Source organism: Cuculus canorus, chromosome 11, assembly GCF_017976375.1.
Source record: "Cuculus canorus isolate bCucCan1 chromosome 11, bCucCan1.pri, whole genome shotgun sequence".
In the NCBI taxonomy this organism is placed as follows: domain Eukaryota; kingdom Metazoa; phylum Chordata; class Aves; order Cuculiformes; family Cuculidae; genus Cuculus; species Cuculus canorus.
Window position 1 is genome coordinate 6,590,920 of NC_071411.1, and position 14,859 is coordinate 6,605,778.

Genomic DNA, 14,859 nt, shown 5'->3' on the forward strand with positions numbered 1-14,859 from the left:
CCCTTGCCTATCCCAGCTAATATAATTGGAAAGGTCCATCAACAATTCTCACACTCCTCTATAGCTTTTCCTTACTCAACAAGTTCTCAAAGACCATTTCAAATTTTACATATACAGGAATCATCTCTAAAATACACCCACCCGCTCTGCAATGCATTCAAGGGAAATAAAAGACAGGTGAAACTTAGCCAAACAAATCAGGGTAAAAGTTCCACAATTAAGAAGTTCCAGAATTAAGAAGAGCACCCAGATACACGAGTACCCGCTGCTCTTACATGCCAACTGTACCCTGCACCCCAAATAAGACACAAAATAAAGAAAAACTTTGGCACAGAAAGCAAGAAAGTACTACAAGGCGAGGATTAAATTCAGTTTTCTAGCCCTGCAGAAAAAGCAAATCCACAGTGGACGAAACACCCTTCATGAGCCTTCTATGGCACAATGTAAAAGAAAAGAAGTTTTTAAGTAAAACCATAGGCTCAAATGAATCGTCTCTTCTCTGGAACCTGTGGTGAAGGGGCTGGGTTCTCACCCAGATCAACTTCTCCTATAAATATCAAAATTCAAACTTTGAGTTTTACTCCCCCTTATCATCCTCCACCCCCTCCCCAATGCTCCTGAATGCAGTTTATTCATTTTTGTTTAAGCTATCCTCTCTATTCCATCTCCTTTTCTTCCACTATTCACCAACTCATTCTGCCGTTGCATTCAACACACACACATATATATATTTGTTTGCCTGATCACAACCACCCTTAGTGCTGGTAATGCTGATAATTACAATCTAATGTAGAATTAATCAGCTTAAGTTTGAAACAGAGATCGTAATTCAAATTGGAAGCCAACACTAACCATTTCATGTTCACTTGAAGAGATTAGATAGGCTGTGCAAGAACATTTCAGTAGAATAACAGATAAGGAGATGGGAAATAAGAATTATTGGTATTTACTTAGCCTGCAACGCTTTTTGGAAGCAAACAGTTTAAAGGAAGCACTTCAGAACAGCAATTTAATCTGAATTTTACAGATAGCACAGAGAATATTTTCTCACAGAATGCACGGTATCTTTACAATCACAGCTATCGTACAAGCTGTTCAAGTTTTTCTTTACTGGAGCTCTCACTCAATTTTGCTCCATTATGAACTGTGACCCACAGAATACAATGCGTTCAAGAATCCAGCTAGAACTTACCACCGCAGAACTCCTGTCCTCACCCTTCCCATTGCCAGGCCAACCTTAGGGTTCCCAGACAGAAAACAACTAGCTGCCACATAGAGAAACAACTTTTTAGTCCACTTAACAGACTTCAACAATAGCAACATAGGAGTCTGGGTTGCTTACTTAGCTAGGAGATCTCATCATGTCTCTGCTTTACAATTATAACCTACATTTTTCCATCTGCATCTTGTTTTTCCAGGGGGTTTATAAACAGTCCTGTACAACAGTCATCCAAGAACATACATTATTACTTCTAGTACAAACAAAAACAAAATAGACAAAGGTATTAAGGAAGCTAGGTTGATGGCTCCACCAAGCTAGACAAGCTGTTAAAAGTGCGTTCTACACATAAGCAATGGATCATTCAGCTTATATCTACTGTATCTATATATGTACTTTATATCTAGCATCTAGCTTATATATAGATCTCCAATCTACGAACTGAAGACAACTTCTAAATCATACTGTAGAACAAACACAGTAGAACTTTATTAAGCCAGTTTGTTAATTAGTAGACCCCTGAATTGCTAAATTGGACTATTTAGCAAGCAAACATATCCATCATCAGTAAAACTACTATTTTGAAGAATGTGCTTTAAATTTATTTTGACAAGGACAATTTTAACTATAAACATGCTTCATATTTTACAGTAAGTTGTTCTAGATTTTATGCAAATACTTATAAGACTTTACTACATTTGCTATTTAAAGCCATCTAAAAATGGATTAACAAAGTTTAACCACTCTCCCAAAGAGCTTACAAAATAATTTCAAGCAAGAAGAAACATGAAGCAAAAGTGAAATGAAAGGGCATGTGGGTATTTGATGAATGCTTGCACACACTCTGATGGAACAAAGAAATTCTGTTTTTAAATCAATAGGAATAATGATCAAACAGACTTAGTCAGCACTATTACTGCTTGGATATTATGTTTTCCTGAGAAGCTGTCAAGTTTTTGTGTCAAATAACAGAGTGTGAATTAGCACAATTTTGTTGTATACAAGGAAGTACACACACAACCACTCAAAGCCTCATAGAAAAATTGTCGTGTATTAGCAAGAGACAATTAACATTCAAACAAGGTTGAATAAAGCTACCCCTGTTTGAAATCTACATTCAAGATTAAGAATTCAATCATAAATCACATCTTCAGGACAAGATATGCACAATTTAACTTTTTTTTTTTAACTGAACACATTTCTGACAGGATTCTAACAAATAGAAGAGAATTTTATTATTCCCTATAACTTCTGAGATCAGAAGATGATGGTTTTCAATCCATAAAAGGAAAGGAAGACTCCTCCTGCTTTACACTTTAACATTACTTAAGAGCTGGTGACGGTTTAGGAGCTTGCTAAACCTGTGCAACTTTACAGGGCAATAAGCTTCAAGTCAAAAAAGCAGAGGAAGGCACAGAATAGAAATCGTAGCAGCCAAGTAGACCAGTCTCATTGTCACGTCACTCAAAAAACGTTAATGCACACAGAAATGAGAAGCAACACATAATAAATAGAAAGTTAGAAACATTAAAGTTATGATACAGGTAGATAAAAATTCCATATGAAGACACTACTTTAACGTGTGCTGGTACGCGCACACACAAAATCAAGTTTCACCTTAATCTCACACAACCAACTCTATATAACACAGAAGTAGTTCAAAACAGATTTAGCACAACTACTTTGCTTTGCTTAGTTATTAAAGGGCATGGGGAAATGGGGAATGAAATAAAATAATTGTGTACACCAAGTTCAGTGGCTCCCACACAGCCAGTTGGCTTTACAAGTTAAACCAGATAAAACTTCCATAAATGTAAAATTAAAAAACAGCCCTTTCTATGTGGATGAAGAATCGTGTTGCTCACACACAAATTCCGTGAAAACCAGTTGTTTTGTCTCACCTGTATTATATGCATCTCACATAATGTGAGAGACAACACCCCATACGTTCTTATTGCTTCAGGTATAAAAAGCACTACCCAAATTGCAAATGAAACAAGACTAACCTTCCTAAAACACAGAGGATATTTTCTTTAGGAATGGGCAAATTAAGCCACAGTTATGTTCCAAATCTTCTACTTAATTCTGTTTCCATTCAAAGTCAGGTCACTGCATCCGTGCTGACCTGTTCCCCCTAAGTTCTTGTCATTAAGATCCTACATTGTAAGCAAATGCTGCCCTCTTGTGCACTGTGAGATCCAGCAGACAACGCTGCACTTTGGGGGCTGGGAAAAAGAGGGGATTTTAAAGCAGCGATATTTTTATACCAGCTGCCTTTTCTTCATGCATAGCTCCTTAATTTAAAAAGTGACTTTCATTTTAAAATGTCAATAAAAAACATTTTTAATTTGTCAGACAAGTATCAGGCACCAGCCAAATAACCTAAAGTGAATTAAGAAAAGAGACTCTCAATTTCAAGGGAGAAGTGTTTGCATTTAAGGGAGTAACGTTTATTTATTTAAATTTTTAATGCAAAATAATGTCAGCAATTTACAAGCACCATGAACCCAACAAGTTTAACAGGGTTTAGGAAACATTCACATTAGTGCTAGTTGAACTCTCTTGGCTCATTAGTACTTCCACAGCACCAACCACTACATAAAGGCTCATAAATATGAATTACATTATATGGGTGTTGTATTTTTATTTTTTCACCAGAACAATGTTCATTATTATGTTGCTCTCACTGCAAGCTCACAGCTGAAGTCCTCAAGACCCTTCAGTGACCTCTCCCTGACCAGAGCGACATCCACCGAACAACACAAGGCACTCTTTCCTCCAGAGACGAACAGGTTTCCCTTCAGTATGCGCACAGCAAGAGGCCTCTACATAAATTTGTCATCCACACATAGACTCTGCAGCTATAAAACTATACTTGTTCACTCACCTGGAATGGAAATAACAAGAACCATCATATCTCCACAAAGGTGTCAACATGCAAAAGTTGACACTGACAGAAGTGTATTTTCGTGACAGTAATGCAAAGGTAACCCTGAGTTTACAAATCCTCTTAAAAGCTTACAATAAACTCGGGAAAACAACTAATCTGTGATAAAAGTACTTTTTTTGTGGTATGTTAACCTTACAAATAATCTGCATCTGACCGAATTTGAATGCTGGTAGCCAGACCACATTTCCCTTGATCTCCCAAGACTGTTTTCATTGTACTCATTTGCATCAGCAAGACATGCTTTTGCTATGCTTATTTCCCCCTCCCCAAGCTCTTGTGCAAGTTCAAAAGTCTTGGCCCCTCCAATGTATCAGGTATGAATTAATACCCTTCCTTAAGAGAACACAGCAGCAAAGTGGAAACAGACACTTGCAAGGCAGTTCTCTTTGAAAGGAACTGCAGGACAAATGGTGACAATGAAGCTCTAGTTATAGAGTAAAAAGGTCAAAGGTTCAGACAGGAATAAGGATTACAGAACTACAAGTTTGCTAGAATTCCCCCTCCCAGGTTTAGACAACCAGGGTCAAGCAGTAGCTTTCCAATTAAAACCCTATAAGGCTACTCTGTCCTTTGAACTTCATAGGGAAAACCAGACAACTTTCTTTTTTAGAAGCTCTTCTGAGGACCCATCTCAAAATCAAACAGATAAAGGGCATCTGACAACAGCTCACCTAAAACAAACACTGTGGCGTCCCTTCGCTGCCTGTGTGGGGGAAGCAAGGGTGAGGTAATCATGTTCTTCTGTATTAGTGTGCTGACCCTTTGTAGGGCATGAAATCAACCATCAGCAAGCAAAAAAAATCTGCTACTGGTTAAACTACTTTGCTACGCAAAGTGGTCTTAAAATGAAATATGGGGATTGAATTTCTTCTGGAAGATTAACTCGTATAACCCCTCTGCAGGCATCCCCGACTGCTGAACACGTTTGAGAAACCATTTCAGAAGCCACTGGATGCATACGCCTACAACAAACAAATTCAAAAGCAATTCTTATTTTACTTTGATGAGGTTACAATTAGCTTTGTGGAAGATCAGAGAGCTAAAATTTAACAAAAGGTTAAATAAAAAAAAACCTAAAACATAGCGCTGTGACAGAAGCTACTCCATCTTGGTGTGAAAATTTAACAAAATCCTTGTCTAAACCTCTATAGCAATACAGGAAAGCAGCAATGATAAAAATGGCAGTAGTGCAAAGTGTCCCTGCCCATGGCAGGGGGTGGAACTGCATGATCCTTAAGGTCCCTTCCAACCCAAATCATTCTATGATTCTATCGCACTTTGTGGTCATTTCTTCAGTGCAGAAAGCAAGCATAAGGCTGACATGAGTGCTTCTTACGGCTTGTGACAACCTAAAGAATTGACCCTTAAAATTCAGTTATTCAAGCTTGTTTTGTCTCTTTAGCAAGTCAACTACAAATACAAATACTACAACAATTTTTCTATAAATACATCATTTGCTGCACTGCTTGATACCTGATAGACAAGATCCTGCCAGAGCACAGGAAAAAAAGTCTTGAAATTATTGTAAAATAAAGAGAGTTCTGTTCTTGCTGCTCAAAAGAATGGGACAAAAAAAAAATTACATGACTGATCAAGCCATACAGCTGTCCACAATAATGTAATACCATCCTGACACATTAGACACACAAGTCTGCTGTTGAAAAATAAACCAATATGGTTTCAATACTAGTGAACGCTATGATTTACTGAGTCGAGCGCCCATCATTTATTCCATTCCAACCTTGACTATCACCTTCCAGCTAAAACTTTAAGAAAGCGTCTTGGATAGAACCGTCTGCAACATTTCCAATTCCCAGCATGCTGGTAAAGAAAAATCTTTTGATTTAACATTTGATATGTTTTGTTTTCAAGGACAAGCTTTGCAAGAAAAATGCAGCCACGCAGAATGAAATATGACTTCCATTTTCCATTCTATTTGGTTACTGCTGAAATATTCTGCATTCATTTAATCCTAAGGTATTGTCTCTAAACAAGCATCCTGTGAGTGACTGTGAAAAGTATTTGCAAGGTCAAGCGCTACCTGGCACAGAATGACAACAATGCAATACTAGATTCAGCCATGAGAAATTCCACTTCAAGAATGAGCCATATACAAAAATATGTAAAAGACCGGTAAACAGTACCATTTGATCTGTAAGCAGAATTAACAGCTTCCTAAAGCGAAGGAATTAACCCTTCGAGCATTCTGGGAGCACAGAAGAGATGACAGTAGAGAGGATGGAATGGGACTAGATGATAGCCTGGGACACCACTGTTGGAATTGCTCAGAAGAAAGCCCTTAGGCTTGCTGCCTCGTGGGAGATCTGACTGGATAAAGCTGGTGCTACCCAGCTAAGCAGACAGTGTTTCCACAAGATTAGATCATTCAGGGGAAGCCAACTGGTTTATATCGCCCTCAAAGAAAAGAAAGATAGCTTTAACCACTAAGAGCATGTATTAACATTATTTTCACACCTGTAGCTTTTACTGCAAAAGCTGTATGCATGTGACTAACTGGTATGAGACTCTTCAGCCGCTCTGTTGTCATTCCACCCTCTGATTCCTTGCATACAGCTCCGTGTCCCACAGCCCTTCTACCTCTAGTATTTCTGTAGGATAACTCACATCTCCATCTATCACAGGATTTAATTTCAGAAGAGCAGTATTTCAAAGAGGTGTGAGAAATCCGAGGTGCATAATAAAAACAGGAAGATAAAGTACTTCGCACTCGGGTTTTATTTAAGAACATTATACATAGAAAATCTGTAGTAAAAGGAAAATCACAGGTTCCAGTAAGTCAGACTAATCAATTGTTTTCACTAAGATACATAATCTGATATAATTGGAACTATGACATGCTTATGTCAACGAACTGCTACCTGTAAAGAATCATTTCTGGTCTATCGTGCCATCTACTCCACTGTTCACATCTCTTCTTCTCTCAGCATGGCCTCGCCATAAGGAAACCTGAATAACTCACTCAACCAATGAGGAAAGCTGTTAGTAAATGCCTTGAAGATCTTAATAAAAACAACAGAAAGCAACAAGAAGTCTATGTATTACACAATCACCCCACATAAGTGTTAAAGTGATAAAAATAAAATGCTGTTTTACCAAGTTTTCCCATGTCCTGATCATGAGAAAGTTTACCCCACTTAGATTAGTTGCTTCTGGCAGAAAGGAATGTCTAACTGCAAGTCACTCCTCACTAGATCCAAGAAAAGTTACTGTTTGCCAAAGTAAATCTCGTTCTTTAGAAGATAATCAGGTGCTTACGATTACTTAAGTACTACAGCAGATTGTAAAGTACAAAAAACAACTAAAAGACCACAGGTTTCTGGAATTCAGCACTCAGCCACTCCTCCCCTGCAGCTGCAGAGCACTTCACTGCTGGTGAAGCTCAGAAACAACTAAGTGTTTATTATGCTCTCCAAAATAAACACAAACAAAATAATGCAGTTACTGCTAACACCATTTACAAGTAAAACATCTGTTCAAAAGGTGGTTAATTTAAACATCGTGACATATATTTTGGTCTAAACCTCAACCTGGCTGAGAAGCAGCATACACTGCATTACAAAACTACCACCTAGTTGACACTAAAGAGAAATTAGCAGAGCAAACACACAGGAACTGACTTTTCAGAGGTCCCTGCAGTTGCAGTTTATCAACCTGTAACTACTTGAAAGAGCCTGCAGCTCCACTGTATCCCTAGTCAAGCACCAACCACCTCTTAACTCTTTTTGCAAGAGCTGTAAGTGTAATTTCTCATGGAATAAGATGTTTTAAAATGAGCTCTAATGCAAACCAGATTAACTTTCCGATATCTAGAAAGACTAAAATGGAAAATTACCAAAATCCACAACATTATTTCTAAACATAAGATTATAATGTTAGAAATCCCTGGTTTCTCCAAGAGAAGAGTATGGCAGGAGCATGCTCAGGAAGCCCTGCTCTCAACCACAGGGAATATCAAACTCTGACAGCACTAACAAGTGAGAAACTGTAAATTATTGCCCTTACACACCACAAAAGGTCACTGCACATAATAAAGCTTTTTTTTCAGCCAAGTGTAAAAAAAACTGAGCAGGCCTGACTGTCCAAAGTACACCCAAAGAACTCACATTCACAAACCACTCTTCCCTGGGCGCCAGGGTTGGATTTGAGGGGCAGTCACAGGGAAGCATAAGGAGTTCTAGAGGCAGGCTCACAGCCCAGCCCCCACTGATACCGAAAATGCCACCAAATAAATTCTTTAAGACTCATTTTGGAGTTTTAGAAAGCAAGCATCCTTTTAATGCAGGTCTGGGCAACATGAGGAAATGATCTCCATCAATCACACGCAATGAGACAAAAGCTGGTTATGGAATATATTTTCCACTTACAGGTATATGTATAACTTTCCATAGAAATCTTATGCATATTCTATGACTTTCTAAGGACTAATTTGAGTGTTATTACAAGCTTCACAGCAGTCCAAACTCTGGAACTTTGGCTCCAGCTCTGTCTGACCTTGCGTTTGAGATAAAGACTGCAAACAGAGGGGATTATAGAAAAAGACAAGAAAACACGCTAAATCAGAATCACCAGGTTGGCAAAGACCTTGGAGATCATCAAATGCAACCATCCCTGTGCACTACTAAACCATATCCCTAAGCACTTCATCTACCAGTCTTTTAAACATCTCCAGGGACGGTGACTCCACCACCCCCCTGAGCAGCCATGCCAGTGTTTGACCACTCTTATGCGTATGCTATTACTTTCTATCTAATTTTCAAAAAAAATACAACTACTTAGGTGAAACTTCACACTACTTTAGCTTAAATAAAAAATAGGACGTTTCATCATAGTAACTACTGTATCAAACAAAGCAGGAATGACCTTTTGTAAGTTACCTCAGTCAAATCTCTTGCTAATTTCAAGCTGGTTTCAGCTCTCTGAGCCTGCATCTCAGATAAAGACTGCAAACAGGTGATTATAGAAGACACAGGTTCAGCACAGATCAGACTGAACACAAGACATAACAGTGTGAGAAACACTTACTCACTGATTAAAAATTGAAAAGGACAAAGTCTTGAAAGCAAACACAATAATATTTTTATTTTACAACACAGCACTGAATTGGATGCCCTTCCAAAACAGGCATCCCATCTTACAAAAACAGTGGGTATATAAACTAGTTTTAGACAAAGAATCATATAAGTCCTTAAAGAATGTTTATTTTCTTAGGTTACCCAAGTACGTCTGGAGACTTCCTTCAGGTTAATCTCCTTACCTGGAATGGGGCTTTGGGCAGCCGAATCTAGTGGGACACGTGCCTGCCCATGGCAGGGGCGTTGGAACTGGATGATCTTTAAGGTCCCTTCCAACCCTAACTATTCTATGATTCTACCCAAAACAGCCACACCTCACAAGACAACTAAACATATCGATAAATTATCACAGCCCTAAGAAAGGTCATCTCTTGATCTAAAACAGCTACATCTTACAAGACAACTAAGCATATTATTAAATCCTTGCAACTCTAAGAGAGCATTTATTCTTTCAGGTTATTTATCCACATCTGGAGATTGTATCAATAATACGCAGACAAGACAGATTTATATGACGAGAAAATTAAACACACAAACCAGCTGCAGCAAAACTTATCAATTAACTCTCACAAGAGCATCTGGAAAAGCACTATTTGAAAAAGCACACTATTAAAAAAAGCTATAAAACCCCATGTAAATGCTATAAAAACCCATGTTATCAGAGTGAGATTGTATTTAACTTTCAAAAACCACTGTTACTCGGATGAACTTAACTCTGCTTTAGCTTAAATCACAGAATGGTTCAGGTTGGAAGGGACTTTAAAGATCATCTAGTTCCAACCCCCCTGCCATGAGGGGGACACCTCCCACTGGATGAGGCTGCCCAAAGCCCCATCCAACCTGGGCTTGAACCCCTCCAGGGATGGGGCAGCCACAGCTTCCCTGAGCAACCTGGGCCAGTGCCTCACCACTCTCATGGTGCAGAAATTCTTCCTCGTGTCTAGCCTAAATCTGCCCCTCTCCAGTTTACACCGATTCCCCCTCGTCCTATCCCCACAAGCCTTTGTGAACAGCCCCTCTCCAGCTTTCCTGTAGCCCCTTCAGGTGCTGGAAGGTCGCTCTAAGGTCTCCCCGCAGCCTTCTCGAAATATTGCGCTTGCTGTACCAGTACCCGCGCCCGGACTCGCCCCCGCGCCGCTCCCCCCTTACCGCCGATGATGGTGCGGATGAGGGAGGCGTGTCCGGGGCAATCGACCAGCGTGAACTGCAGCTCGCCGGGCCCTGCGCCCAGCCGCGCCGGCAGCGCCGTGCGCAGGCAGGAGAAGCCCAGGTCCAGCGTGATGCCCCTCGCCCGGCTCTGCGGGGCCCGGTCGAAGGCGGCGGTGGAGCCGGTGGTGCTGAGCGCCCGCGCCAGCGCCGTTTTGCCGCTGTCGATGTGCCCCAGGACGCCCACATTGACGTTCAGAACCCGCGGCGCGGAGCCACCGGCGGCCATGACGGCGCTGCACCCCCGGTCCGTCCGCAAAGCGCCCCTGAGGCAACGCGGGCCCGGCACCGCCGTTCCGGCGCACCGAGGGGCCGCCGCGCCCGGAGCCGAGACTGCAGCGAATCGCCAGGCGGGAAGAGACCTCGGAACCCATCGGGCCCCGCCGCCCTGACCGCTGGTAAACCATATCCCTAAGCACTTCATCCACCCGTCTGTTAAATGCCTCCAGGGATGGGGGCTCCACCGCCTCCCCGGGCAGCCGTGCCAGCGTTTGACCGCTCTTACCCAAATCCTGTTACTTTCCAAGGGCTAATTTTAACGTTATTATGAACTTCACAACAGTCAGAACTCTCTCTAAACTAGAGCTTTGGCTCCAGCTCTGCCTGACGTTTCATTTGAGACAAAGACTGCGAACAGGTGATTATAGAAGGAGACACATCTGTTCAACCCAGATCATACTGAACACAAGGTGTAACAGGGGTTCCAAAAATGTCAGAAAATAAACTTCCAAAGACTTGGTGTGGAGTTTTAGAAAGCAAGCATCCTTTATCGGGGCTGGGTCACATGAGGGAGTGATCTCCGTTAATCTTGTGAAACTAAACAAAAGCTGGTTACAGAATGTATTTCCCACTTACATGCATTATAACATTATGTGTAACCTTTCCCAGAAATCTTATGCACATTCTATTACTTCCTAAAGACTAATTCCAGTGTTATTACAAACTTCACAGCAGTCAAATCTCTTGATAATTTGGAGCTTTGGCTCCAGCTCTCTGCTTGACCTTGTAGCTGAGGTTAGAAAAGACTGCAAACAGAAGCGATTATAGAAGAAGACAAGAAAGCGCGCTAAATCGTAGTCATAGTATCACCAGACTGGAAAAGACCTTTAAGACCACTGAGCCCAAATGCACCTGTCCACTACTAAACCACATACCTTACCACTTCATCCGCCCGTTTCTTAAACATCTCCAAGGATGGTGACTCAATCAACTCGCTGGGCAGCTTCTTCCAACTTTTGTTCAAAAAACATGGAGACGTGGCACTTCAGGACATGTTTTAGTAAACCTGGTGGTGTTGGACTGATATTTGGACTGGATAATCTTAGAAGTCTTTTCCAACCTTAATGATTCTATGAAGAAGGAGCCAAGGGCAGTGACTCCCCAGAGTGCTACGGAAGAGAGAGCTGTAACCACTCTGGATGCTTCCTAAAAAATCACATCTTGATGGGATTAAGAACAGTCAAAATTAGTAACAATGATGAGCAGCTTCCCTGCAAAGCAACCACAACAGAACAAAAAACAACCAAAAACTAACAGATGGACGAGCATTGGTGAGGCCTGAGAGCATTGGAGAGGCTAACATTCACTGATTTAAGTCACCTGGCTTTATAGATAACCCAGCAGGCACACAGGGTCAAACGCATCACAGAATCAATCTCAACACAGGTGCTCTGCATTTTCAGCAGTGACTACTCAGCAGTCACAAGTACCACTTCAAAAGATAATAGCTGCTTACAAGCCAAGAAACCAATACTGTGTTGTAGACCTCCCATAAGTGCCCAAGTAGACCAGACTTGTACTATATTCTACAGTATTCTACAGCATTCACATGTCAATAACTAATGAATGATCTAGAATTATAAGATGACTTATGTAAGGTTATTCTCAGCGTTGTGGATTTATTTTTTTAGGCTTTGACTGCAAACTTCACGTTTTCTCTTATAAGGAAAGTGGCTTCACGTAACAACATTCTCTACATGAAAGAGTTTGTAGAGCTTTAAAGCTGGGTACAAATTACCCCTCCTTCCCAAACACACAGAAGTCAAGATGACAGAATCAATGACTCAGTGACAGCAGAAGAAAAAATAGCAGACATTCTGAGCACTCAGTGCTACTTGAGAGACAACTATCTCCCTAAAGGAAAGAAATGAATCATAGAATCATAGAATCACTAGGTTGGAAGGGACCCACTGGATCATCGAGTCGAGTCTTGCCAATGCGCTGGACTAGCCTGGTTAATCAGCTTCTTGAGTAGAACAGTTCAATTTGATGGGAACTCTGTCGTGGCAGCCAAGTTAAGCATAATGTCACTTTTCAGATCAAGTTCTCAGGCTTTGAATAGTTTCCTGTTAAATCATAAGACTCATGTGCACTTCATTGCCCTAAACGTCTCAATCTGTTATATCAATACATACTTGCAAAGTCAAGGGAAAGTATATATCTGTTCCCACAAGAAAAGGCCCCACATAGTTACAATCCACACAGATATCCTTGTATCATATTACTTACCACTTAATCGTTTTGGGTTCTTTTTAAGCATTAATTATTAGTGAGCTTAGAAGGAAGAGGCAGCAAAGTCTGAATCCAGAACTGTATTATTCAGCACTCTTCTTAGAACTCCTAAAACACCTGCTACTTTCAACAAGCTTTGTAAAAAAAATAGACATCTAAAAGTTTCTACAGCTCTTGTGAAAACTGGCCATGAGGTAAAGGAGATGCCTGATCCAGTGATCCACCCAGCATAAGAGGCACAGGAAGAGCTCAGATGTAACTAATTTGGTTTGCCAACTCACCAATGAAACAGAACTGCATTTTGTTCAGGTAGTAACTAGAGGGGACACCAGATAGAACCCATGGGATGAAAGAAAAGGGAATTCTTTTTGCTAAAGAGATGGAAGGAAGGGTGATAAAAATAAATGGAATTAATCCCACTGCTCACAAAAATGGTGGCATTTCTTTTTATAACCTTATTCTCATGAGTGACCTGCAGGAAGGAGGGGTGTTGGGCAGAAATGTGGGTTCGTTCTTAGTTTTCTTCCTTTAGACGTAGAAAAGGCTTGAAATTCTTTAGACAGGGAGGGCTGTTGTCCTGTGTAGTGGGAAGGAAAAAAAAAAAACAGGTAAATTTGCTGCAATGTCTATAGTTTAGCTGTTACCACTCAGAACATAAGCTCTGTTTCCACAATTTTAGTATCTGTGGATCTGAGTTTGCAACTCGTCATTTGAAGGCACAGGTCTTTGCAAGATCAGGATGCACATGGTACCTGTGAAATGAATCCATTTACATCACTAATACCAAGAAGGAGAAATTTGATAAATAGAGACATAAGCACTTTTATTCATTGTTTAGAGAGGTCCAAGTGTTAGCTTACAAAGTTTTAGAATTAATTACCAACTCAGAACTTAAGAGATGGAATTTGTTAAGAGTCATCACTCCTAGTAGTTTGATGAAGAGTAAGAAAAACCTTCCAGCTTCTATTGCAGGAAACGAACCAGAATAACCACTCCCTCCTCTCTCCCCCCACAGAGGTCTTGATGATGGAAAAGGGAACATGGCAAAATAAAAGATTCCAAACTTCTCCAGGCTTTCCTGTAGCCCTCAAAAAGCAAGCAGTTTCTACCTTGTTTTCTCCTTAACACACCATTCCCCTTCTCAGTTGTTCTCTCCTACACTGAATTTCTTCCACAAAAAATGTTCACTATAATTGCTAAGGTTTGTGGACTCATGGGACAAAGGGCAGGAAGTCAGACTTTTGGGATAGGGTAAAAATGTAAAGGTCATTCACACACTCACACACACGTACTCTCTCTCACTCCAAAAATAATACACTATTTGACAGTTTCAGGATTCAGCATGTCCCATGGAAATTTGAAAGCTTATGTGAAACTAGGCCACGTCCTGTAACCTCAAACATTTAGTCTAGGAAAACAGCTCTCAAGTCTCCAGCTCCCACATCGGGTATCGCATGACGTCTGTGCCAAACACGAGACCTCAAACAGGGGGGCAAAAGAAACCTTGGTAAAATGAGTTGATTAAACCTGGGGAATAACAGTTCAGACTGCTGGTGACAGGTATTATTTTTTCTGGTGAACTGGCTAGTGAAATATTAAATTATACTCAAAGCATCTATAACAGAATGGTCGAACAACCCACTTATGTTCCATCTGGTGGCATGGACAAAGGAGAAAGATGACTCATGCTTTTCAACAAAATTATTTTACCTTCCCCCTCTGATGTGTTAACTATTCAAAATCACAAAACTCATGTTAAGGTTGAGGTTCAATATTTCCTCAGACCGATGCATCACAACACATCAGACATCAATTATAAAAGTTCATTTAAGCTATTTAAGTTCAGTGCTAAAATTTCCAGTAGTTCCACTTGTATCCTA

General features: G+C 40.5%; 1 protein-coding gene across 1 annotated transcript in view; it reads right to left on the reverse strand.

Annotated features, from left to right (window-relative positions):
• EEFSEC (eukaryotic elongation factor, selenocysteine-tRNA specific) overlaps positions 1-11,427 on the reverse strand; it is a 120,018-nt gene extending 108,591 nt beyond the window's left edge. Inside the window, exon 1 of the mRNA XM_054076901.1 lies at positions 10,412-11,427. Coding sequence (XP_053932876.1) covers positions 10,412-10,892 — 481 coding nt within the window. The 5' untranslated portion in view covers positions 10,893-11,427. The remainder of the gene's footprint in view (positions 1-10,411) is intronic.
• Between the last annotated feature and the right edge of the window lie 3,432 nt (positions 11,428-14,859).